Source organism: Ammospiza caudacuta, chromosome 15 (genome assembly GCF_027887145.1).
Source record: "Ammospiza caudacuta isolate bAmmCau1 chromosome 15, bAmmCau1.pri, whole genome shotgun sequence".
In the NCBI taxonomy this organism is placed as follows: domain Eukaryota; kingdom Metazoa; phylum Chordata; class Aves; order Passeriformes; family Passerellidae; genus Ammospiza; species Ammospiza caudacuta.
The window spans coordinates 13,654,521-13,681,454 of NC_080607.1; the positions used below are offsets into that span (position 1 = coordinate 13,654,521).

At 47.7% G+C, this 26,934-nt stretch overlaps 1 protein-coding gene across 1 annotated transcript in view; it reads left to right on the top strand.

The window, feature by feature from the left end:
- LOC131564362 (peroxidasin homolog) overlaps nt 1-25,495 on the top strand; it is a 41,996-nt gene extending 16,501 nt beyond the window's left edge. The window contains exons 5-23 of the mRNA XM_058814780.1: nt 2,057-2,128; nt 3,619-3,690; nt 5,229-5,398; nt 8,110-8,227; nt 9,742-9,911; nt 10,335-10,607; nt 10,760-10,876; nt 12,960-13,118; nt 13,862-13,974; nt 14,575-14,731; nt 16,296-16,404; nt 17,160-17,317; nt 18,570-20,073; nt 20,526-20,660; nt 21,214-21,422; nt 22,176-22,290; nt 22,614-22,707; nt 23,048-23,165; nt 24,455-25,495. Of these exons, the coding sequence (XP_058670763.1) occupies nt 2,057-2,128; nt 3,619-3,690; nt 5,229-5,398; nt 8,110-8,227; nt 9,742-9,911; nt 10,335-10,607; nt 10,760-10,876; nt 12,960-13,118; nt 13,862-13,974; nt 14,575-14,731; nt 16,296-16,404; nt 17,160-17,317; nt 18,570-20,073; nt 20,526-20,660; nt 21,214-21,422; nt 22,176-22,290; nt 22,614-22,707; nt 23,048-23,143 (3,841 nt within the window). The 3' untranslated portion in view covers nt 23,144-23,165; nt 24,455-25,495. The remainder of the gene's footprint in view (nt 1-2,056; nt 2,129-3,618; nt 3,691-5,228; nt 5,399-8,109; nt 8,228-9,741; nt 9,912-10,334; nt 10,608-10,759; nt 10,877-12,959; nt 13,119-13,861; nt 13,975-14,574; nt 14,732-16,295; nt 16,405-17,159; nt 17,318-18,569; nt 20,074-20,525; nt 20,661-21,213; nt 21,423-22,175; nt 22,291-22,613; nt 22,708-23,047; nt 23,166-24,454) is intronic.
- Nucleotides 25,496-26,934: the final 1,439 nt, after the last annotated feature.

The window sequence follows — 26,934 nt, forward strand, 5'->3', positions numbered from 1 at the left end:
ATGAAGGAGGAGAGAGGGCTGGGAGCAGAATGTTCTGCTGGGTTTGTGTCTGGGGATTCTTTAAGCAGAGAGACAGATCTGGTCCTTTACTTAAGTTGGGGGTGCTGGTTGAGTTTCTCTCTCATCCAGAGCTCTGCTGGAAATGAGTGGATGCAGTACAAGCTGGGAGCTGGGGCTGCCAAGTATTCCTGGGAGCTACCAGGGTGATGGTTGCTCCCATGCTGCAAAGCATCTGGAAATTGCAGTGGGGGAAGATGAAGGATCCAAACAAACACAGTCCTGACCTTCCCTCGTGGCACTCTGTGCTGAGTCTGGGCTGGAGGGAGCCTCCTGTGCTTTCCTGGCAGCTGGAGTCCATCACTCCAACAGTCCCCATTTGCTCCCTTTCTGTCTAGGGCAAAACTCTGCTGTTTATTCAAAGAAGTTTTGGTTTTTGACTCTTAGTGCGCCACTCTCGAGGTGAGATGGGCAGACTGAGGTTTGACTCTTCTGAAGTGCCTTCCTAAACTGGGTCTGGATTTTTCTTACTTGGGACTGGTGGAGAGAGTGTGAGCTTGGATATTTGAATCACAGATACCAGAATGGTTTGATTTGGAAGGGATCTTGGAGCTCATTTCATTCCAATGCCCTGCCATGGGCAGGGACACCTTCCACTATCCCAGGTTGCTCCCAGCCCCATCCAACCCCTTGGGCACTTCCAGGGATGGAGCAGCCACAGCTTCTCTGGGCACCCTCCACCCTCACAGGGAACAATTCCTTCCTAATGACTTATTCTTCCTAAATAATTGAAATACAGGAATTGCTTGTATCATTGGAGAGCAGGGACCAAAGGTGAAACTGGTCTAATTCCTGAATTGTTCCCAGCTGCAGCATTTATAGGGCTGGAATGTGACCAAGGACTTTGCTGTAAAAGGAATAAGATCCAGCTTGTTCTCTAGGTTGACAGCACAAGAGGACAGAGCATAATTGGAAGTTTCAGGCAATCCTAACAATAGGTGTGCCACCAAGCTTGTGTACAATGTGGTTTTTCATCAGCCAACTCAGCAAGGATGCCTCGGAGAAAATTTAGGAAGCTGAAACTGGCTCTAAGCTGAGCTTAGAGAGCTGAAGCTGCCCACAGGGATATTTCAGCAGTGAGTGTTCCAGACTTGATGTCACGAATAAAAGAAAAAAAACCAAAACCAACAAACCCACAAAACCAACAAACAACCCGCTGAAAGTCCCATCTGTTTTCAATCAAGGCAGGCTTAACTCCAGAAGAAATAGCTTTGCTCAAATCCTACCCCGTTTTCCTGTCCCCACAAGGCAGCTTTTCAAGAAAAAGTGTAACCCAAGTGATGGACAGGATCAGATGCTTTCCTCAAGGTCCAAAGCAATCTCAGCAGGCATCTGAGAGCGATTGGAGCACGTCCCTGTCCTCCCCACTGTGACCCTCCAGTGCAGAATCTGAGTCACCCTCTCTGATACTGCACCATTTATCATGAATCTTTCCATTACAAATCAAGCAGCCATGTGGAGGCTTAGGCAATTATTTCTCAATGCAGTCAGCTACAATAGCAGAATGAGTATTTGTAGATCTGTGATTAATCTGTGTCTGCTGTGAAATTTATGCCTGTGTAAAATAAAGGGGAATAGTTTAGGCAATTTGGGGACTGTAAAAAAATCCATCTGAAAGTCAGGAATGTGTCAGTTGTGCTGGTGAATGTCACAGCTCATGGCAACAGGGAGGCTCAGGTATTGTGGTGAGTTGCTCTGCAGGCACCACACTTCTTTTCTTGATGGCAAGGGGTGACCTGGGATGGGCAGGAGGTCCCCTTGGCCTCTGGAGTGGCAGGTCACACTTTGGATTTTAGTGGAACTACAAATTTTAGTCTGTATTAGCAGAAAAGCATGTTGGCCTCTATGTTTGCCTGTGGAAACTGGGGACACTAACATGGATGCTGGCTTCTCCACATCTGCCCTGAGATGAGTGATGACATCCTGGGGGGCACTGGTGGGTTGATCTGGGAAGATCTTCTGTCTCTTAAATTCAATCTGTGTGTGATTTCTGTCACAGGTACCTGCATTTCAACAACCTGGAAAGTCTGGAGCTGGAGACTTTTAGTGACCTGCCTAAACTTGAAAGGCTGTGAGTAAAAATGGGATATTTATTTGGACTAAGAGGGTGAGGAGAAGGGGAAAAACCCCTTTATTTAGTGTAGCAGTTTTGCTAGCATGGAGTGTGATCTCCAAAATGCAAAAAGAAACTTTTTTAAAGAAAGAGATTTTACATAATTGCCGAGGGGGAGGGTGACTGAGGATGTGAAGGGAATTTCCCATTTTATGTAATGTTCAGGTTTCCATCTAAATAGGAGTAAATCTGCAGAAAGTCCTACAGCTGGTCAAGCCAAGTGAAATTTTACTCTGAGCATAAGGTCAGCAACGTTAGTCACTGTTGGGCAGAGTGAGCTAAAAAAAGGGGGTGGAAAAGGGATAAAGTCAGAAGAAAGTCTAACAAGAAAAACACACCACATCCTTCTTGAGAGAAGTAAGGAAATGAAGTCTCCTGCTCCCCAGGATTGCTTCTAGCAGTAATGGAGCCACCAGCACAACAGTCCATGTGTGGTTCCCACCCCATGGAGAAACCAGCAGACTTTCCTGGGTTGTGTGGAAATGTGCCTTATATCCATACATGCCAAAGAAATAAAACTGTGGGATCCCACACCCTTAGGAAAATTCAGACCTGGATCAGCATATGGCTGATCTCAGTCACTGTATTGGATCCAACAAAAATTCTGGATTTAAATTTTAAAGGAAGGTTTTTCAGCCTCCAAGCTGGGCAACCAGGCTGGACTCTGGTGCACACGTGTGTGTGCAGACATTTGCACTGGAGCTGTGCTGCTTTTGTGTGCTCTCCTGTTCCACCACCTACTAAAATTACTTCATCTCTTTCATCAATGGTCTCCTATGAGTTTTAGATGTAACCAACACAAGTAAATTCCCCCACCACTATGGGAATGGGGAGTTAATGATCCCCTCTTGGTCTCCACTAATATTTGCATTTTAGTGCAAGCAGGGTTTCTCCCTAACAACTGGAGAGTTTTATGTGTGTGCTAAGATTCTGGAAGTGAGAATTTGCCTCAGTTCACGTGGCTGTTGTCTGAATTAGATTTGCTCATGGATTTGGGCTAATAACTACATGGAGTCCAATGCAGGAGTTGCCTAACACCAATGGCTGCCCTTGTGGAATCGTCACATCATCTGCACGGGGGAAGGAAAAGATCCCTTCTAAACTGGAGCTGACCCAGGCCCAGAAAACAGAGGGTGGGCCCAGTCTGAGGGGATTTTGTGCCCTTTCTCCTCCCTGTACAGGGAGACTGGAAGGGTCCAGTTCCAACCTGTCGCATCCCATCCTGAGTCACAATTTGCAGCCCACGCCCGCTCTCGCCTTTGGCAGGTTACGTCACACCCACCAAGGGATGAAATCCCTCCAGCTCATGGAAACAAACATGGAATTTAAACACTGAGCTCCGTTTGGATGAGTGGCCTTTGCATTGAAACTGAGTTGTGACCTGGGGTGTTATCATCCTCACGGTGCAAATACTGAATAATGTTCTGGCATGGCTTCTCCCACTGCAGATTCTTGCACAACAACAAGATTTCCAGGATTCATCCAGGGACATTCTCTCAACTGGAATCCCTCAAACGGCTGTAAGTAAAAAATATTGCCTGCAAAGAGGACTTGTTTATCTTCAATCAGATGGGCAGGACCAGAGGAAGAATGTGCCTGGTTGGCAAAGCTTTTAGTTGTTGCACTTCTAAGGCCACTGCTTAGTTTATAAAACAGTTTTGATTTGACCTGAAAGCTTATTTAAGCAGTTAGAAGTTTCTTTATGCTAGTGTCTAATTATAATCAGCTTACAGCTTAATAATGCCACAGGAATGAACGTTCCTGGAAGGTCTTCACAAGGTTTTGAACCCATAAAACATCCTTGAAAAATGTAGAAAGTCCAGGTCATGGATATGACCTTGAACATGTTTGTAGATCAGTATCTAGCATGGTTAGAAGAATCATAGTCATAAAAGAAAAGGCTTGTTTTCTAGATTGAAATTAGTCAGAGGAGTGCCAAGGGGCATGATTCCCTTTCCATGCAGGAATTCCCCAGAGTGCCATTCCCACATAGCCTGCCTGTCTCTTCAGCTTACTTCTTTCTTGCTTTGGTTTTATGATCTCTGGGAATAAGTTCTATGACGTGTTTGGGAGGAAAAAAATAAATTCAAAAGGTAAAGAATTTTGGTGTTCTGCCATGATTTTCAAGTACAGTAAAGTAATGTATTTCTCACTGCTGCCCTCAGTGATTTCTGCAAGCAGGTTAAATGCTTCACTTCTCTTTAAGAGGGAATATCTTGTGAAATGCTCTCTGTAGGTGCCAGAGAAAAAGATGGGATGTCTATAAAATACTCGGTCATGGCCCTGTGTGAAATCTCGCATTCTCAAATATGTGACCCTGAAAGTGTTAGATTTTTCTTCCTTTTTTGCTTGTTTGTTTGTTTAGGCTTTTTTTTTGTACTTTGTTTTTGGATGGCTGTCCTGGTTTTGAAAACCATGACAATGGCTCAGACCCGTGGACTGTAAAACTGTCAGTGGGGAAGCAGTAACAAACTAAATACCCCTGTAGTCCTCATTTATCCTTCTGGAGAGCACTGCTTGTAGGAATGAGGTCAGTGCAGGGAAGAAGATGGGGGCACTGCGAGGTCACTGGAGCTCCATTTGCTGTGGTTCAGGCTTGTGTTGCAGTAATAAAAGTTCTTCCAGTGATGCAGAAATGCTGCAGCTCCTCACAGCTGGTTACAGGAAGGGTCTGATCCCATCCACACATAAGTAAATGGGGGGAGGGGGGTGGAGATGAAAGAGGAAAGCTGTAACAGAGGCAGTTCTTACAGAATTCAGTAAAAGTTGAAATCTCCATCCCAGGATAAACCCCAACATTTCAGTGTCTCAAGTATCCCAAAACTGCATAATCCAGTTTAACTGAATAATTTCTATTTGAAACTGGAATAGTTTCTAGTGTTGGTCAAGCATCCTAGCTAACCATCGTGGCAATGAAATATCTCAGATTTTCACTTGGGATGTAACCAAATGCAGGGCAAACCACCCAGGTGACCCTGGAGGGCTGTGTCCCCTGGAGAAGGAGGCAGCCCAGCAGCTGCAGCCTGGGCACTCAGCTAGCTGCCTTTTGCTGTTGCAGGAGGCTGGACTCCAACTCCCTGGTGTGTGACTGTGAGCTGCTGTGGCTGGCAGAGCTGCTGAAGCAGCACGCGGAGCAGGGCAGCATCCAGAGCGCCGCCACCTGCGAGGCTCCGCGGGACCTGCACGGCCGCTCCATCGCCACGCTGACCGCCCAGGAGTTCAACTGTGGTGAGCCAGATCGCAGCCCTGCAGCTGTGCTTTGGGCTGGCAATTCCTCCCTCCTGCCCTTTGCCTCCCTCTTCCCTCTGCTGGCATCCTGGTTTCTCCCTCCTTCACTGCTGGAATGGGGAAATCCCAGTGGGGCTGCGGGAGGAAGCTGATATTCCCAGGGGTGTTGGAGGCAGCTCCACTATTACTGCGCCTGAGTGGGTCGCAGCTGGTGAGAGAGAGACGGTGAATCTTGTTTCTTGAATCAGAAGGCTTGATTTATTAAGATATTATATATAATACATTATTACTATACTAATAGAATATAGAGAGAGGTTTGCAGAGCAGCTAGGCTAGGCTAAGAATAGATAGAAAGAAATCTAAAACAAAGTTGTGGCCAAGGACTCAGTCCCTAGCTTGTTCCTTGTGATTGGCCCTTAATTGTAAACATGGGAACATGAACCAATCACCAATCAAAATAGGTGTCCCTGTTGCATTCCCCAGCAGCTGATAATAATTGTTTACCTTGTCTTCTGAGGCCTCTGGCCTCCAGAAGACGCAGAAATCTGAAAGAAAGGATTTCTGTGGAGAAATGTCTGCGACACTCCGCTTTGGCTGGTGGGTGCTGTCTTGGCTTTTTGCACAGAGTAGGGCTGGTAAAGGATCTGCTGCACCAGGAAATACCCCACCTTAGGCTGAGTAGAAGGGGAACACTGGGAGGCCTGCAGGAAACACAAGTGGAAGCCTGATGGAGAGCATCATAGACACAGAGCTGAATGCTGTGTTTGACTGTGGTGTAACTGATGGATTTTGTTAGGCTGTTATTCTTTAAACTTAGAGTTTAAAATTATTTTTTTTTCTGAAAAAAAAAAAAAAAAAAAAAAACTTAAAATTAGTTATTTCATATAGGTCTTGGCTTTTTGCACAAAGTATGCCTGGTAAGGGATCTGCTGCACCAGTGGCTAAACCAGGAAACACCCTACATTAGGCTGAACAGAAGGGGAACACTGGGAGAGCTGCAGTGGCAGGAAACACAACTGGAAACCTGAGGGAGAGCATCGTAGATATGGAGCTGAATGCTGTGTTTGACTGTGGTGTAACTGTTGGATTTTGTTAGGCTGTTATTCTTTAAACTTAGAGTTTTAAATTGGGTTTTGTTCTGAAAAAAAATCTTAAAATTAGTTATTTCATATAGAAAAAGACAAATCTCTGACTTTTAAGTGGAGGTGAGACAAAACTCTGATTTTTAAGTTGAGGTTGGTACAAACATTGGCTGTAGTTCCATGGTGCTTTGCTGCTGGCAGAGTCAGTTTGAGAAATTCCCACCCACGTGGGCTGGCTGTTAGCATCCCCCCTGGATATGCCAGCCCAGCTGTGCATGGCCCTGCTGTGAGCCAAATGTGTGAGATCAGCTGGATTTTGAAGAGCTCTCCATTGAATCCAGCTTTTCTCTTATGATTTCATTAATTTTTTTTTAAATTTGACCATTTCACAGATTAATTTAGGGCACAGCCATGGAAAGAGTTGAGTTGGCACAAACAGGTCTGTGACCTCAGGGGAGGGAGGATAGGAAGGGCCTAGGGAAAGCAGCTGGGGACACATGGAGTGGCTGTGCCACACAGCACGCTCTCCCCAACACACTCCCAGTGCCACAGTACAGCTGTTAGTGAAATTTGTTCTGGTTTAGGCATGGAAACACAGTGGGGTGTCTGTCAAATTACCAGAGCACCTGGTGGGAAGATTTTGCTGGCATTTGGCTTTCACCCTGGTGGTGTGCCAGCTGGGAAGACAAATGATACAGAGTTCAGCACAGAGCTCTACCCATGCAGGTGGCTGATATTCGAGTCAGTCTGAAAGCTGCTGGTACCATTAACCCATGGCTTTGAGCAGCTGTGAGCCACAGGGGCAAATCTGCCCTGGGTCAGTGTTTTGTACTGTGGGGCTGTGCTGGGTTTGGGCTGTGCTGGCCTTGCCTTTGGGGATTTTTTCTGAGCCATTAATTTGTGGTATGAGGAGTGAGGACACTGACCTTCCATTGGAGGGGGTGACAGGTTCTCAATTTTAGCAATAATCCAGCTGGTTTTACTGGATCACTGGTGAGCATGCAGATTGTGAAATTGAATGGCTTTTTGAATCAAGATCAGGCACTCCAGGCTTGTCCATAAATTCCTCCCTGTTTTAGCACATCCTTTCAATGTTTAACTTGCTTGGTGCTTGAGTATATTCAAAGTGAAGAACACAGTGAAAGGCTTGGCTGGATAGGGACAGGATGATGAATTAGGGCCATAATGAATGAAATCCTGTTGGGAAGGAAGTGGTTTGGTTTGCAGGGAGCTGGCTCTGTGCTCAGGTGGAGCAGAAAGCTGCAGGCTGCCAAGGGCAGAAAAACAACCCAAGTGAGGATGCTACTGACTTTGCTTCTTCAGGGGGAGGCAGGGACCAGCTCTGTAATGAACCCCTGTACAGTCAGGGCTGTGGGAACTCATCCACTGCCCAGCTACTGCGAATAGGAACAGCAGCAATTCCCCAGGGCCTTTACAGGTGCTTCTCCTTCATGATATTTTCAGGTGTTAGTGAATTTTGGGTTGGCTCTGAGTGGATGCTGCTGTGCCTGAGGCTGTGCCTGTTCCTTGGGGCACTGCAGGATAGGTGTTGTTGGCCCCACCACACCCCAGCTGGGCTGAATTTTTGTGCTGCTTTGGACTGGGTTGTGTTCAAATTGTGTTTTGCAGAGAGGCCTCGAATAACCTCAGAGCCCCAGGACGTGGATGTGCTCCTGGGAAACACAGTTTATTTCACGTGCAGGGCAGAAGGAAACCCAAAGCCTGCCATCATCTGGCTGCACAACAAGTAAGTCACATTCAAGGAGCCCTGGGGTGGCAAAGGTTTTCAAGCACTGAGCTCTTCAGTGCCTGCCTGTAATTACAAAAGTTGTTTCACACAACATTAAAAAAAAAATAAGAAGAAAAAAAGAAATGGTTATTTCATGGGTTATATTTACCTTCCTTTTAACAGCATTCTCTGGTGACCACGTAATCCAAGTGGTGTTTTCATCTGCATTTGAAATATTTCATCTGCGTTTGTAATGGATTCCAAGAGCTTATAACTTTCCTATAAACACATTCTGCAGACTGAAAGCAGTTGTCTTTTGATCAGGAAAAAAATAAAATTAGAGTTTCATGTTCCTTTTGGCCACCATGCTTGCCATTTGTTAACTGCTGAGATGCTTCTCACTAAAGGCTGGTTGTGCTAGGTATGAGGTTTCTTTCCAAAGGGAAAAATTGCTGTGCTCCACTGCAGGACAGAATTTGCAAATTCTTGTAAAGGTTATGTGCTAGATCCCAGAGTGTTCTGGGAAATGCTGCACAATAAAATATTCTGTGCCCACTGTGGAAGTGAAGCTGCCTTGCTGCTTTATGAGCTTCTTGTCTGGTGAAGCCTGAGCAGGGCTTGGTTATTACTAAAAATGATCAATGTGTGCTTCTTCAGCAAACCCCCCACCAGGCAGAGTTTCAGCCCAGAGCAAAAGTTTATGGCTGAGTTAAGTCCCTTTGGAAGGAAGGTTGTGTTAGGGAAATGCTGGCAAGCTCCCAAAGACAGCATTGTGAGAAGGATAATGATAATAAATGCTCAACAAACGAGATATGGCTGGAGAGAGGAGACACCAGGGGAATTAAATAAATGCCCAGCAAGCAGATTAGATTGCATAGTGGGTTCAGCCTTTGTCCTAGGGGGAGAGAGGTCTCTTCTTCCCTTTCCATCATCAGCAGCCATCCAAGATTCCTTCGTGCTGGGACAAATGGGATGCAGCACTGGGACCTTCTGCCACGGGCTGGGATCCAGGAGTCACAGGTCACTGCAGAGAAAAGGAAGATGTTTCACAGCTCTCTCGGGCTGGGTTGGAGTCCAAGCTGTGTTGGGGTCCCATGGTGACTTCTCAGAGCTTTTTGCTCCTCTCAGGCCTTTGAGTCTGGAGTTTGAATAGCAATGGCTGCACACAAGAACAATATTAACTCATTTTTAAATTTGCACTTAGTGAGTAAGGGGAACAGGCTTTCCGGGCCAGGATGTCCTGACAATGGCAGCAATGCTGTGACACGGGAACAGAGTGCTCTCCTGATAGGCTGTAAATGTCCTGTGTAATCAGTGGGGAGAGAAAAAGCAGCTCACCCAGGGAGCAAATCAGAGCTGGAGCTGCACTTCAGTGCTGTGAGTCAGAATTCTTGCTGCAAATTTCATGAAGTCTCAGAATAGCTCCAAGAAACACCAACCTACTGCAATGCAAAGCCCCCAGATCCCTCCAGAGGGGGGACTACCAGTCTTTATTCCTTTCAGATTTTGCCTGTTTGTGGTTGTTTTTTCAGTAATAAAATTGACATGAAAGATGACAACCGCCTGAACCTGCTGCAAGATGGGACCTTGATGATCCAGAACACCAAGGAGTCGGACAAAGGCATCTACCAGTGCATGGCCAAGAACATTGCTGGGGAGGTCAAGACACAGGAGGTCGTGCTGCGCTATTTTGGCACCCCATGTAATTGAGCTTTGTGCACCCCTTTACAACCTGGGGATGGGAATGGAGCTGAATCAGCCAGTCCCAGCTTTGTATGTGCCAAGTTATTCTTGGTGTGCTGGGGGAGAGAGTGGAGGCAGGTCTGAACTTCAGGGGTTCCCACTGGAGTGGGAAAAGGGGTACTTAGGGATTGAAGGTAATTTGGGACTGGAGAGGGAGTGTGAAGTCTGGGATCAATTCTGCAGCACAGGGGTGTGGGGATGCTCCAGCACTGGGTGAGTGGGTGTGAGGAGGTGTAGGAAGATGCTGGGGGCATTGCTCAGAGTGAGGATTTGGATGTCAGGGTAGAACCAGAGTGGGTTGCTGGGTTGCAGAGCAGCCCAAGCAACTTCTGCCCATCAGTGAGCAGCAGAGCTGGCTCCTAAAGCTCTCCTTTCCTTCCAGCCAAGCCCACATTTGTGATACAGCCCCAGAACACTGAAGTGCTGGTTGGGGAAAGTGTCACCCTGGAGTGTGGGGTCTCTGGGCACCCCCAGCCCCGCATCAGCTGGACTCTTGGCTCGGGCTCTCCTCTGCCACAGGATTCCCGTTTCACCATCACCAGCTCTGGAGGACTCTTCATCCAGAACGTCACCTTCTCGGAGCAGGGGCAGTACAACTGCAATGCCAGCAACTCTGAGGGCTCCATCCAGGCCACAGCAAGGATCATAGTGCAAGGTCAGGGCTCCCAGGCTGAGCCTGGAAGGGTTCTGGGACATTTCTGGGACACTGTGTTTAGTCAGTGGGGTGTGTTTGAGTCTTGTGGCCGATTCTGCTCCCATGAGCTCCCTGAGTGTTTCCTGCTCCTCAGTCATTGCCTTCCCTTCCAGATTCTCCCAGGTTTCTTGTTATTCCCACGGATCAGACAGTAACTGAGGGACAAAGTGTGGATTTCCCCTGCTCTGCTGAGGGTCACCCTCCCCCAGTGATTACCTGGACAAGGGCAGGTACTGCCTTACTTCATTTGTGGCTTCTCTCTCCCATGCCATCATCCACGGGGTGTGGGTGGGAACAGCTGAGCTGCTGGCCCAGGGTGGTGGCTTGCAGTGGTGGCACAGGACAAATTGTGACCAGCAGAGACCCAGTCCCACTAGGAGGTGTGTGGTAGATCACCAAGGATGGTGTTGAACACTGAGGAAGGAGCATCATGAGTCTCTGTCACAAGGAAAGAGTGTGATGGTTTTCATCAGCATGAAACCCATGGAAAGCATTACACTTCTTCCTGCAGTGGCTTCCCACCTCCTCTGAAAAGGCAAGGTCTGGAACCTCCAAATCAATGGATGTCAATCACAGAATTGTTTGAGTAGGAAAAGACCTCTAAGACCATGAATTCCAGCCTTTAACCCAACACTGCCATGTTCACCACTAAACCGTGTCCCTAAATGCCAAATCTGCACTTTTTTTTTGACACTTCTGGGGATGATTCCACCACTTCCTTTTGCAGTACCACCATGTGCCAATTCTGTGTCATTGTCCCTGATTTGCTGCCCTTGTGGAGCACGTTGGAGAAGGGCACCATTCACTGGCACACCTCAGAGTTTTCTCATAGCTTAGGAAAAAAGATTTTGGGACAACAGGTGGTGGTGAACTTTTAAAGTCTCAAATAATTGTTAATGCTGGCTCCACTGAACTGATCTCATCCAACACTTTCTGGGACAGAAGCCAATAATGCTTGGCCCAGAGGTCCTCCAACTTTTCCTTATGCTTCACAAGCCATAATTAATGGTTTAGGGCTGTGGAGATTTTGTGGGTATTGTGTTCCAGCTTCCACAGCAATGGCCCTGACGCAGAGTTAAGAAGGACCAGCTGAAATTCTGCTCTGCCAGCATGTTCTCCATCTCCTTTAACCTGTTTTCCTCCACTTCCCAGAAAATATATCCTAGGCACATGGAAAGGAGCACAGTGACAAGAAGTGAGGTTCATAAGTGCATTGTAACCAGGTTTGCACTCGGCACTCCAAAAATAAAAAAACAATGGAGCTTTACAGTGCTTTCACATGCTGAAAGCAAGACAAGATGAGCATTGCTCATCTCAAAGCCACTTTTGAGAACATAGGGGGTTTTGGTATTTGGGATGAACAACTAGAGTATGAATAAATGGAGGAAAATGGAGTATATTAAAAAAAAAGTTGCTAGCCTGACAAATTTTGGTAATTTTATTTGGGTTTGTTAAAGCAGTTTAGTTTTTAGCTTTTCTCCTGAAATAGAGAAAATATTGAAACAATTGTTTCCAGACCAAAAAATCAGACAAAAAAATTTAGAAAGACAATGCCAAATGTTACCATTTATTTGATGAAACAGAGAGTTTGGAGAATTGAAGAGTGATTTGCTATCCATCAAGGGTCAAAAAAATCTACAGGTTGCACTAAGAAAATACTTAGGAAGAAAGAAAAAGGGTTCCAGCTCTTCCCAGCTGATCAGACAAGACAACTCAGTGTGTAAAGGTGGTATTTCAGAGCAATTGATGCTGGGAAGGAAATGAAATGTGTGACTATCACACAAACCCCTACAGTGAATCTAGAAACAACACAAAACACTTTTGTGACAATATTAACATAGGAAGTAATATAAAAGCAGGTCTTTAACTGTACACATCCAGGTGCAAATATGGCAAATTGCACGGTGAAAATGTGCTGAAAATGCACACGTGTCAAAGCACATGTGACTTGGGGCAAGTACAGTTTTATAAATTCAGCAAATTTGCATAATTGACAAGAATCCCTAGTTAGAAACACAGGTAACCCTCTTGGTTCAACCCCTTGTGAAGCCTCCATCCCTGCTAGTTGTTCATGTCTAATAAACAAGGAAGTGCCTTGGGAAGGTGTCTTGTCCTTGATTCCCATAAGAAGCAAGATCAGAACCAGCCCTCAGAAATTTGTTGGCGTAATAGGAAAAGCGCTAGCGTTAGGAAACTTTATAACAATCCAACAACCACTTCCAGAGCCGCGGATAGATACGAAAACCACACCAAAGCAAAAATCATTTTGTCATCAGTGGGATGAGGGAATTAACGAGCTGTTTGGTCCCCCAGGTGGGCCCTTGCCGAGCGACCGGCGGCACAGTGTGCTGGCCACGGGCACGCTGCGCGTGGGGCGCGTGGCCCTGCACGACCACGGGCAGTACGAGTGCCACGCCATCAGCGCCATCGGCGGCGCGAGCGTCCCCGTGCAGCTCTCCGTGACCCCGCGAGGTGAGCTGGGCTGGCAGAGCCGTGACGTTGCTTTTGCGGTAAATTGTTGGAACCCTGGATGCTGAGAATGTTAAACTTCCTGTGCTGAAAGGCACAGACCCGCGAGGGAAGACTGCATTTGACCTACTGTCACTGTGATATTTAATGAAAAATCCCTTCACCAGGGTTCCTTCTCCTGGCAAGATGAGAGGCCTCAGCTTCTCCATGTTTTGCTCCTCTGAAATGTGATTTGAAGAATTGTTTACCCAGCATGTGAATTGTTTATAATTAATGGCCAATCACAGCCAGCTGTGTCGGACTCTCTGAGTCTGTCATGGGTTTTTATCATCATTCTTTTCTAGCTTTCTAATGTATCCTTTCTCTTTCTTTAGTATAGTTTTAGAATAGAATAGAATAGAATAGAATAGAATAGAATAGAATAGAATAGAATAGAATAGGAGCATATTTTCTAGAAAGCCTTTGAATTAAGGATTTTAAATGGTGCAGCACATTCCTGTGTAATTGCCCCAAGTAGAGATGCAGAGGAGCAGAAAATAATGAACATAAATTACATAAATTTATGAACAGAGAGCTTGGTAGTGAGACAGAGAGCACAGGGTGAGCTGCTGCTGCCCCTCTAGAGAGCCCTTGCAAGAGCAGCAGCTCAGCATTCCCCATGCTGAGATGTTTTTTTACACACAGATTTCTTTATTTTCCTTGGTGCATTTTTCACCCCATTGACTTTTTTTCCCTGTTTTGCACAGTGATCCCAGTGTTCCTCCATCCCCCCCAAGACCTGGTGGCAGAGACAGGCCAGGACGTTTCCATTTCCTGCGCTGCCCAGGGAGACCCAAGGCCCACCATCACCTGGGTCAAGGTACGTGGTGATTTCACATCACTCAACCAGCAGTGGGAGCAGAAGGAAAGGCCTGAGAGGGCAGCAGAGCAAGCTTTAGGTTGTGGCAGGGCAGCAGAAAGATGGTAAGAAGTAGGAGAATAAAAAAGTAAAACCTGAAGTCACGTCTGCCACCAGCCAGGCTGAGAGGCTGGGTTTGAGTGATGCTGTCAGAGCCAGCAAAAGCTGGGATTTGCAGGTCAAGGCCAGCAAAAATCCATCAGTTTCAGGTTGTCCTAAAACTGAAAATATTTCAACTTAATTCTGTGCTATGAAACTTCTGTGGGGGCGTGAGGGCCTGGGATTTGTTCCAGCCAGCCTGGCAGTGTGGGGTGTCTGTGTGGGATGTTCTGTGGGGAAAACCTGGGGAAGGAGCTGAGCAGGGACCTCCTCACTGTAGTTCCCATCAGGAACAGGTGTGTTTGGACGTCTCTCTGGTTTCTCTGGAAGTGCAATGCTAACATCTGGTGGCCACATTTGCTCATCACATCCATCCCTGGGTTTGCTGAGCAGGCTGAAGGCCGGGCTGGTCGGAAGCTTTCCGTGCTCTGACACAGCTTCTGTCTTTTGATGGTGCAACAGGAGGGCATCCAGATCACAGAGAGCGGCAAGTTCCACATCAGCCAGGATGGGACCCTCTCCATTCAGGACCTGGGGGTGGCTGACCAGGGCAGATACGAGTGCATAGCAAGGAACCCCTTTGGCTTCACCTCGAGTGCCATGCAGCTCACTATCACCGGTACTGTATCTCCCCCTGAGCCTTCTCTGGCTCCCCTGTAAGGACCTGCTGTGCTCTATTGACAGCTACTCTTTGAGCAGATAATTATGTAAGAAATGATTTCTTCAGCTTCTTTGCAGACAGGTCCTTTTGGATTGGAGTCACCTTGTTGAGAAAGCCCACGCATCTCCCAGCTGCCCCTTGCTGTTTGCTCAGCTGAGCTGCAGTTGCTCCCTGCAAAGCCAAAGGTGTTGTCTTAAACCTCCTCCTGCAAGCCCAGCTGTCAGTGTCCATGTAGTTATTGCCTCTGCTGGGAGGGAGAAACTTATTAAAATGTGCCAATGTGCTCACAAATCATCATCTGACCAAAACCTCACACACCGGGGAAGGGAGGAGCAGAACAATATTGTCACTGCAAATGCAGGGGTGTAAATGTCTGCTCAGCCACAGAATCATAGACTCACAGAATCAGTGGGGCTGGAAAAGACCTTCAGGATCATCAAGTGCAGCCTTAGACTGTGCACCACTCTTGGGAACGGGAACTAGGTCTGGTTTTCCATCTCCTGCTCTGTGCGTTAGGGAAGGTGTAATGAACAAGGAGGAGTAGCTCTCCTCTGCTGGTCAAACCAGAGCTCAGGAGTGGAAATTGTACCTTTTAGAGGGTAAGAAAACTGGCAAAGGAAAAAAGAAATCAAGGGCAAACAAAAAGTTTAAAATATAAGTAAAGAGCTGTTCCAGCAATAGCCACAGTGGCTAGTGAGTGGCCTATTAGATTAATTTAGTAACATATGCCATACAGGGGCTGTAAGCAAGGAGCTGAAAATAGTCAGAAACGTCTTTGTTGTTTGAAATAGTTCCTGAGATAATTTCTGTGGTTTGTTCTTGATTGGTGCCTCATTCACCAGCTGGCTGTAGCATACACCAGTTGCCAACTGGGAACTGGTTTGTTCAGCTGTGACAAAGGCCCTGGCTTAAAAATGCATCCTGTAGTAATTTTAAAGAAGTGATGTCTGTACTTCTGAAGGTATTCCAACAACAACTTTGGTATTTTTATCTAAAATGATGTAGCAAATGTGTTAACACTAAGTTTGGACTATTATTATCATAAATATCTATTAAATACTAGCAATAATTAATAAGTAAAGCCTTCCACAAACAGAAAATTAATATATGATTATATATTAATATATGTGGGTGCCCAATTTAATATTTAAATTAATTTCATTAATTTGACAAGTACCTTTGTGGGAAGCAAATATATTCTTTTGGATTAACCCATTGTGATTTTTTGCAGTTTAACCACTAACCAAAACAGACCTTTTTTTTGGAAAGCTGTACAGAAGAAAACTCTGTATGTGTGCCCATAGATATCTCCTGAAAAAGTCACCTCCTTTTTCAGGCAGTTCACATTCTTCATAATAAATAAAATAAACCCATGTTGTTTATATTACAAACAGAAAAGCTGTTTGTTCTGCAGCGCGGTCCCTGGAGCTGGTGCTGCTGCACAGATTTTCACGAGCTGGGAGGCCCCATTAATATGGAAGCAAATTGAGGTTGTTTTGTTGTTTCTCTGTGCTTTGGGCAGCCACGGACGTGGGGCGGAGCGGGGACACATTTGTGGCCACGTCGCTGCGCGAGGCCATCAGCAGCGTGGACCACGCCATCAACTCCACACGGACCGAGCTCTTCAGCAAGTGAGTGTGGGAAGGGCCTGGAGCTGAGGCCTGAGGCAGAAAAGTGATAAAAACCCACAAGAGATGAAGATTTCTCAAAGCTCATTTTAGCACTGGCAGCCCGCAAAGCAAAGATACAGGATTTTTTCAAGTGCTGGAGGTTGAAGCTGCACCCTGTAGGATGTGATAGAGCTTCCCAACAGATTTGGGATTCTGGAAAAGTGAGATACATAAGCATGATCTCTTATGTCACTTCTATCTGCATTTTGTCAGCTGGAGTTGGCTGTGGAGATAGTGAATAAAAAGGAAAATTATCAAAGGAGTAATTTTATGAATGCAACTGACTTTGTGGAGAGTGTACAGAAATAATAATATAAAAATTCCAACCATTTCCTCAAGAAAAAATAAATTCTCGAGTGAATATGATTCAATCCTTTTCTACCCCAATATATGTTTTTATTGGAAGGATGGATAGTTTGTATTAAGCCAGAAACCCTCTGGGTTTCAGCTGTTGAAAAGTGAAAAATAAGTTACTATCACAGAAAAAAACCCAGAGAAACTAAGGGAATTAAATATGTACATTTTCCTGGGGAAAAATATCCTTTCTTTAATCATCTGCAATGTGCAGACAAGCCATGTTGGTCTTATGCACTAATTTGGGGGCCAAGCACTAGACCAGCTTAGAGCCTGACTCCTGCTGCTTGTAGGGTCTCACTGCCCTGGGCAGAGTTGATTAATTTTAATGATCCTGCATCACTTTTAATTCCTGGAAACAGGCGCCCCAAGACTCCCAATGACCTCCTGGCTCTGTTCCGCTACCCGAGGGACCCCTACACCCTCGAGACAGCCAGGGCAGGGGAGATCTTTGAAAGGACCCTGCAGCTGATTCAGGAGCACGTGCAGCAAGGGCTGATTGTGGACATGAATGTCACAGGTAGGAGAGATTTTATTTCCCTTAGTTTTGTGCACAGGATGAAATGAAAACAATGATGTGTAGACATCCAGGAAGTTTAAAATGTGCAGTGGTATATCAAAAATCCCGATAAATGTTGGCTCTATCAAGAAATGTGTTGTCTGGGTGGCAATTCTTTCTATGTCTCATGTTTTTTTTTAACAGCTGAAGGGCTGGTCTTATGTTCACTGAACCAATTTGATACCCAGGAAAATATTTTAATTCCTGTTTTGGTAAAGGTTTCTTAGATGGCTATAAAAGCTCTATTCTTTAAAAAAGTATCAGCCATCTCACTGATAAAGGAGTATCTTTGTGGGTCTGAAGTTCAGACCCTCAACAGACAGTCTGAGGTGTTTCCTGCCCTCCAAATGGCAACGAGAACAGTGCTGTGAACTCTAAGGCATTTGGGTGCTGTTACAGAGGAAGTGGGATTCCCTTTTCTGTCTCTACTACTTTGACCTCTTAGCTACAAACCCAGGTAAGTCCCAGCAACTCAGATTCCTTCTATCAAGGTAAGACAGCAAACAACAAAGCAGTGTAACATCAAAAATACCTAATGAGGTCTAATCATGCAGCAGCTGGACCCCAAAACTTCCTACCTGGCACTTCCTTAATATACAACCAACATTCTTGTACACTGTGTGCTTCTACCTGTACGTGTGATTCATCATGTAGCAGGCATTGTGTGTTTGGGGCCTGTAAATATTTTTTCCTGCCTGGATGTATTCCAGGGTGCAAGGAATGTCTCTCCAGGCAGCAGGTCTGGTCTGGGCTGGTTGGACTGCCAGCTTCTCCTCCTCATTGCCCTGTCAGCATCCACACAATGCAGCATCATTCAGCGCTTTCACATGGGCCAGCAGTGCCCTGGCAGTCACCCACGGCTTCCTGCTGCTCGTCACGTAGAGCTTGGGTGGGTGACAGAGCTCGTGGTGGCAGCAAAAACCCAGGGAGCCATAAAATAAACCTAGAATAGGGACCAAGACCACCCCCACAGTTTGCTCTGCCAGTCACATTTCTGTTTTCCAGCTCTGTGCAGTTAAACTCTTTTCCCTTTCTTTTTTGCTTTGTGGGTCAGATGTGATCCTGTGCTTCCTTTGCAACACCACGCTCAGAGACCCAGCCGTGCCATGCCCATCCCAACAGGGGTTTTCACACAGAGCTGTTCCTATGAGACAGTGGGAATCAGGAGGCTGCAGGTGATGCCTGACCTGGTGCTCTGCCCTTCCCTCTGCAGGCTATCGCTACAATGACCTGGTGTCCCCTCACTACCTGACCATGATCGCCAACCTGTCGGGCTGCTCCGCGCACCGCCGCACGCCCAACTGCTCCGACATCTGCTTTCACAAGAAGTACAGGACCCACGACGGCTCTTGTAACAACCTCCAGCACCCCATGTGGGGTGCATCCCTCACAGCCTTCCAGAGGCTCCTCAAACCTGCCTACCAGAACGGATTTAACCTGCCCCGAGGGTTTTCCTTGGCAGAAGATGCCAGGGATCTGCCCCTTCCTCTACCTCGCCTTGTCTCCACCGCCATGATTGGGACTGAAACCATCACCCCTGATGACCAGTTCACGCACATGCTCATGCAGTGGGGCCAGTTCCTGGACCACGACATGGACCAGACTGTGGCAGCCATCAGCATGTCCCGTTTCTCAGACGGAGCCCCTTGCAGCGAGGTGTGCACCAACGACCCTCCCTGCTTCTCCATCACCGTCCCTGCCAACGACCCCCGCGTCCGGAATGGGCGCTGCATGTTCTTTGTGCGCTCCAGCCCCGTGTGTGGCAGCGGCATGACCTCCCTGCTGATGAACTCTGTCTATGCCAGGGAGCAGATCAACCACCTGACATCCTACATTGACGCCTCCAACGTTTACGGCAGCACGGAGCAGGAATCGTGGGAGCTGCGGGATCTGAGCGGCCGGAGAGGGCTGCTGAAGAGAGGGCAAGTTGTGCCCAGCTCGGGGAAGCACCTCCTTCCCTTTGCTGTGGGGCCACCCACAGAGTGCATGAGGGATGAGAATGAGAGCCCTGTGCCCTGCTTCCTGGCAGGAGACCACCGTGCCAACGAGCAGCTGGGGCTCACGGCCATGCACACGCTGTGGTTCAGGGAGCACAACCGCGTTGCCGCCGAGCTGGCCGCCCTCAACCCGCACTGGGACGGGGATCTCCTGTACCACGAGGCGAGGAAGATTGTGGGTGCCCAGATGCAGCACATCACCTATGCCCAGTGGCTGCCCAAGATCCTCGGGGAGGCTGGGATGAAGATGCTGGGTGAGTACAAAGGCTACAACCCCAACGTCAACGCGGGGATTCTCAACGCCTTTGCCACGGCCGCGTTCCGTTTTGGGCACACCTTGATCAACCCCATCCTGTACCGGCTGAACGAGACCTTCCAGCCCATCCCACAAGGCCACATCCCCCTGCACAAGGCCTTCTTCTCCCCTTTCAGGATCATGCAGGAAGGGGGGATCGACCCCCTCCTCCGTGGGCTGTTTGGGGTTCCTGGGAAAATGAGGGTGCCCTCTGAACTCCTCAACATGGAGCTGACAGAGAAACTCTTCTCCATGGCACACTCTGTGTCACTGGACTTGGCTGCTATCAACATCCAGAGAGGGCGAGACCATGGCATCCCACCCTACAACGACTTCAGGGTCTTCTGCAACCTCTCCTCAGCACAGGAATTTGAGGACCTTCGAAATGAGATCAAGAACTTGGAGATCAGAGAAAAGCTCAGGAGGTACTGTAGCCTGGATGTGGAAGGATCAAAACTACTGGAGACCAGTCAGTTGAAAGTTCCTGCTTCTTCCAGTACACCCATGGATTAACCTTCCCAGATATTGCCCCCCACAGATGTTAAGATAGGGTAATAACTGGTTCAACAATGAGGTTAGACAAATGAAGTTTCTCCAAGTGATCAGTCTGGTTTTGGGTGGAATGTTGTCAGGCACTGCTGTGGTGTAGTTTGGGAGCAGATTGAGCCTTGGAGCTATTTTCCAGTCAGATTAAACTGCGTCCTATCTGCCTCTTCCAAGGCAGGTCTTTATCCTATTGTCTTTTAGATAAAACCATTAAAAATATTGTCCAGATGAGTTCCTGACATACAAATTTCTATGTTGGTATCAGATTTATATTATCCCCACTCTTTGAGAGCCTTTTAACTTTTTTTTAAAAATATCTGTTATCCTGCAGTTTATATGGAACTACCAAAAATATTGACCTGTTTCCAGCACTTATGGTGGAGGATCTTGTCCCTGGGACCAGAGTGGGACCAACACTGATGTGCCTGTTAACGACTCAGTTCAGAAGGCTGAGGGATGGAGACAGGTATTGCCATCGGAATCATCCCAAATCCTTTGGTATTCTCTTTGGGAGGTTTTTTGCCTTACAGGAAAAAGCAGAATATGTATTTTTTTTCTTATTTATTGTCTTGTGATATGAGGAACAGTGTTCTCTGTCCAGTGTATTTGCAAGAACTCTTGTCACAGTTACTGTCAAGGTGTCCTTTCCTGATTTAATGATTTTCATTTCACTACAAAACACTGGGAATCATTGAGGATGTTCCCAGTATCTCAAGAAAATTGTAGAAAATGTCCACGGGAGCTTCTTTCTCCCTGTTTGCTGCTTGTGTGAACGAGACACCTTTGCCTGGTGATGCACTTAGGGCAGGAGCACAGGGGTTTGTGGTTCAGAAAAAGCCATCTGTGTTTGCAGCCACCTGACACCAGAGCAGACGCTCATTTTGAGGGGTGTGGGTGCTGCTACACAGATGTCAGGGAGCTCATCTTCCTCTCCCAGCCTCGCTCACTCACTCGCTCGCTCACTCCCTCCCTCCCTCCTCTCCCATCCTGAGTCATGCTGTGATTACACCCCACTGCAGATTTTGGTATGAGAACCCTGGAGTGTTCACGCCGGCGCAGCTGACTCAGATCAGACAGGCATCCCTGGCTCGTGTCATCTGTGACAACAGTGACCACATCCAGCAGCTGCAGAGGGACGTGTTCCAGATGCCATCCTACCTGCAGGGCATGGTCAGCTGTGAGGAGATCCCTGCCGTGGACCTCCGCCTGTGGCAGGACTGTTGTGAGGGTAAGGAGGGGATGCTCTGGCACTGCCTGGTGTGGGCACCACTCTGGGTGGCATTTGTCATGTGCCACAGCAGCTTTTATGGAATTGTAGCTGGTTTCTGGCTGTACCATGAGACCCCTTCGTCACCAAATGGGTGCAAAGAGAATGGAAAATAGGAATGGAATGGAATGGAATGGAATGGAATGGAATGGAATGGAATGGAATGGAATAAAGTATTTCAGCTGTAAAGGACCTGCAGCAATCCTCCTGTCCAATCTCCTGACCAATTCAGGGCTGATCAAAAGTTAAAGCAAATTATTAATTATGTCTTATTATTATATCCAAACTGAGAGATTTAGGACATTGGCCACCTCTCTAGGAAGCCTGTTAACTTTGTTAGCTTCATTTAATCTGTCTGAAAGCCCACCTCACTGAGGGCTCCGGTCTCTGACTGAGGAAGAGACTGAAACAGGACATGATCCCCACCACGTGCCACTTCACAGATTCATTTGGGAACCTAAATCTCTGCTATTAAACCTCAGATCTTGCCATGATCCCCTTGGGCTGCATTCTGATTCAGATGTCCATTTGAGACATGGTCATCCATGAGTGATGTACACCCTTTTGCACACCTTGGTTGCCTCCTTCCCTCTGGCCCAAGAGATGTGTCCAGGGTGGATGGTGCAGGAGAGCAGCTCTGCCTTGTGCTGTGCAGCTCACACCGTCCTGTTTCAAACAGCAGTGCTCACTGCAGACTTTCCCTTCCTTCCCAAGACTGCAGGACACGAGGGCAATTCAGGGCTCTTTCGCAGCGCTTCCGAAGCAAGAGGTCTCCTGGCTTCAGCTACCCAGAGGAAAACCCTGCAAAGCACCAGCCTGCCTTGCCCAGGTGCAGTATCACCCCTTCTTCCTGCAGTTTATGAAACAGAAGTTTCAATAACTCAGTCCATCCACGCCTCTGAGTCTGGTTCTTTGCAGAGATCTGGGGTCAGGGGTGGGTCAGTAGAGAGGTGCTGAGCTCAGCCAGTCCTCCACACTTGATTGCAGAGCCCAGCTCTGATGTGTACACACCTGGGCTGAGGGACTCTTTGGCAGCTGGGCCCTTCCCTTTGATGCTCACTTGGAGGCTGATGTTGGAGAAGGCAAAATGATTCCCTCCCCTAGGAAGCTGCAGTTTGCATAACCCCTTTCACTTTTTATCCCTGACCCTAGAGACGAGGCACCCTCTCCAAGCTCTTCCTCCAGAGAGAACCTCGAGTCCCTTGTGGCTGAACTGGAGAAGACAGTCACTTCCCTACGGAAACAGGTAACACTTGGTGCCCCAATGTTTGTCTTTCATGGCGTCATGAACCTCAGCAAAGAAAACTTGAGCCAGCATTTTCTTCTTGTATTTGGGGCAGATTAAAGATTACCTGTGCAGTGGTGCAGACTCCTTGTATTTGAGACAGGTTAAAGATTATCTATGCAGTGGTGAAGACTCCTTGTATTTGTAGCAGGTTAAAGATTACCTGTGCAAACTCTTTGCATTTGGGACAGGTTAAAGATTACCTGTGCAGTGGTGCAGACTCCCTGCATTTGGGACAGGTTAAAGATTACCTGTGCAGTTTTGCAGACTCCTCTCAGAGCTGCTGTTTTCTCCCCCCCAGATGAATGCACTAGAGAGCCAGCTGAGGTGGCACCACAGGAGCAGCAGCACACGTGGACAGGGCAGGAAGATTGGGGACAAATGGAGAAGAAGATGACCATGTTGTCTCCTTGTGTAAGGTCAGTGTGTTTGTTCGGGGCTGGGGCCCCACAGGGTCAGTGTGGGGGACACCTCAGCAGTGTTCCCATGCAGGGAGGATGGAGCAATGAGGGGATGAATGGGACATGAGGTAATAGCCTTAAATGGAGGAGGTTAGACACTTGTTTCTGCTGGCAATGATTAGTGACTCACTGGAATGGGCTGTCTGGGGACGTGGTGGCGTATCCATTCCTGGAGGTCCTTTAGGAACTGGTTTGGCAAAGATGGGGAAAGACATAAGTATAGGATGGACCAGGTGGTTTGGGTGACGTCTCCTGGGCCTATTCTCCTGGGACTCTGGGTAGGTTTATTCTAACAACATTTAATGTCATAACCCCAAATCCAAGAGCCTCGGAAGGACCTTTGTGGGGAGGGATATCACAAAGCTCAGTGATGGAGTGGATGGACTGGTTCCTCCCCTGGGGAACAAGGACATCTGGGCAGATGGAGCAATCCATCATTTGCTTATAAACTGGCAGAGATTTCCCCCTGCCCATCTGAGTCACTGTGCTCCTCACTCCTGAAGGCACCAGTGCTCTGTTTGCTGAGCCCAAGCCAGGGCAGCAGAGCTGTGAGGTGCCTGTGTAGAGTCCCTGTCAGCCCTTGCCAGCCTGGGGACTCCCCCTGCTTCTCAGCAGTGACACAGGCCTGGCCACAACTCCAGTCCAGGTGCTCATGGGCATGGGGAACACAGCCTGAGCTCCCTTCTCCTGCTTCCCATAGAGATCCCTGCAGCCTTGCAGAGAGGCTGAACAGCTCCCTGGCACCTGCCAATCTGAAGAAGGAGGTGAATGGGTTTTATGTGTTGCAAATTATTACTTCAGGGACAGGAGTAGAGGAGTTTTGAGAAGTGCAGTTCTGCCAGGCAGTCAGTGCTAGGAGGAGCATTCATTCTCTGGGAGTTAGATTAAAGGATGGGGCAAGCAAAGGCTGGTCTGTGCTGATAAACACAGGAAAAAGCAGAAAAGGAAAGCCTGGAGGCTGGCCAGGCTGTTTATCAGCATGAGTTGGTGTTCTGGTCTTTACAGATTTTCCACTCAAACAGAGACTCTGCTTCAGAGATGTGACAGAGTGCAGGATGATGTATGAATTGGCTTTTCCTTGCCATCGTTTCAGATCCTTGATGAGGCCTGGGTTTACAGGTTCCCTGAAAAGTATTACTGTGGGTTTAAAGGTTTCCCTGCCCCAGATCTGCCAGGCACTCTACAAACAGCTCACTCTGCCTGCAGCTGCTCTTACAGAGTTTTTCTGCTTTCTTGTGCCATTTCAGGTGCCCTGTGACCTGCACTCCTGCTCTCCACCAGCCAGTCCAAGCCACCCCTACAGGGCTCAGAGAGCCACCATGGTGCTGTGCCTGCTCTCACATCTCCTGTGCCACCCCCTGTCCCAGGACCACTGTACTTTTGCCTGTATTGAACCCTCTGCACTGACTGTCCACGAGCCCCTCAGCCCCTGGACCCTTCCTGCCCTTGTCAGCCTCCCAGGGATGGGCTCTGCCCTCGATGGGGACAGCCCAGAGTCTGCCAAGGTGCCTCTTTCCTCCACAGCCCCCAGGAAACAGAGACAAATTGCAGCTGCTTTGATGCCACCGTTCTACTCTGCTCCTCTTCCCGTGCACTGCTGTCATGACCCACCAGCCCTTGTGTAAGCTGTCCCTTGGACACCCATCCAAAACAATTCATTAAGAGGCTAAACCTTCCTCAAGGGCATTGTGGTGCCAGGAAACATCAGGAGAAATCACTAAAAAATAAAAGACAAAGACACATGAAGCCCAGAGGAAACCCCAGCCATCTTCTGATGCCAACAAAAAGACCAAGAGGAACCTCAGGGTTGGGGGCCAGGTGTGGCCCCCCTGGATCTCCAGCTGTGCTTTGCCAGCTGTGTGTGACAAGTGGCACAGCCCATGGCCCCAGAGTCACCTGCCATTCCTCAAAGCCATTTTCCTCAGCATGACCTCCATTCTCCAACTTTCTTCCCATTTAGAGGCTGAATTGGAATTATGCTCCTCTTCCTTTTTTTCCTCCAAGAAGGCTCTTTGCTGGAAGATGTATTTTGAGTGGAAACGTAACAGGACCTGGCACAGAACCTCAGCTAATTAGGTGTAATGTGTGCTCTCATTAGTGGAGGGGAGCTGCTGGTTTCTGTCAATTAGGCTGGGAGGCCACGCTGTGGGTTTTGGGTGGATGCAAAATGCTGTTTGTGTTTGTGGCTCCCTGGTGCTCTGCAGCCAAACCAGGGCTGTGCAGGCAGCTCTGCTGGTTTGGGTGCTCTTTGGAGGTGCTCCTTAGTGGTGCTAGAACTGAAGTCCCTGTGTGCCCACCACAACCCCAAATCTGTGGACAGATTGGTTTTTAATATATCTTTGTAAGCTGGTCACGGGGACTGAAGAGGAAATACTTGATCCATCAGATATCTGTGCCTTCCTTATCTTTATCACTTTTACTGCATACTCCCACTTTCTTTCCCACAGCACAAGGACCAGAAACTTCTACGAACATGCTTTTTCTTCTTTTTTTTTTTTTTTTAGGTGTTTTATAGTACTAAAAGGGATTCAAAGCAGCAGGAATGCTCCTGGAACTGAATAGGAAAATAATAATAAAAAAAGATACTAGAAAAAGATTGTGATTTATCATCTCTTTCCTGGCATGGGGCTGAGCTGTGCGTGTGTGTCCTGTGCAGACAGAGGTTTGCAGGGATGAGTGTGTGCTCTGCATGTCTGGTAGGCTCAGCTCAGAGGCAGTATTTAGTCCTCAGGGATGTTTGTCATTTGAAAGTACTCTTTCATTTAGGTGCAAATCAAGATCCAAAGCCTTGCTGTTAGAAATCAGCTGCACTCGTCTATCGCTGGTACCACTGGAGGATCTAATCTGGCAAAGGTCAATAAAGGTAAATCAGTTCACAGTCTCCTTTTGCACACCAGAAGTTCAGTGAGACCTCATTTAAAACAGTGAGGCACAAGCTCTCTGTGCTGCATCTGATCAGATTTTTTTTCAGGGCATAACCAGGCAGCCCCTTTTGCTCCTGATGGAGTGTGATGTGAGGAGCACACAAGGGCTGCAGAGAGACAGCAGAGGGGGTGTCCCTTTCCTTTGGTCTGCAAACCCTTCTGTGCTCCATCCTCAGTTCCCCTCCTCATGGTGAAGTGAGAAAAATGCGCATTAGAGACATTACACAGTGGGGAGAATGCACGGAGACATTACTCAGAAAATGCACGGAGATTTTGCACACCCAGTGTGGCACTGGGGGCAAGGCTTTGAGCTGAGACCTTGGGGGACTCACCCAAGTATTCAGGTGCTGCTTGGGTAAGGAGGGAGCAGAATATTTTATTAAAGACTCCCTTTCTTCCCAGTTCTCATCAGTTCAGGAATGCACAGGCCACGCTGAGGAGCGCTCTGTACTCCTGCCCTCTGCCCTGGGCATCTCTGCCTGGAGAGGGTGAGGAAATTGCTGAGTCCAAAACCCAGACAAGGAAATCCTTTTGCAATTTTTTGGCCATCATGGGACACCCAGGATGCAGGACACAGCATGTCTAGAGCTGTTGACCCAAGGGTGGGTCCAGCTTGTTCCTCATACCCCACATGGTTGCAGTTGGCAGCCCAGACCCCTACAATTAATTTTTCAAATATCTTTTTAAGTAGCCTCTTTCAAATCCCAACTACATGCCCAAAATGAGCTACACAGACTAACTGCAAGCAGAGGAGAATCAAAATAATGGGCTCAAGGCCAGGAGTGGGGTTGCCAGGTGAACAA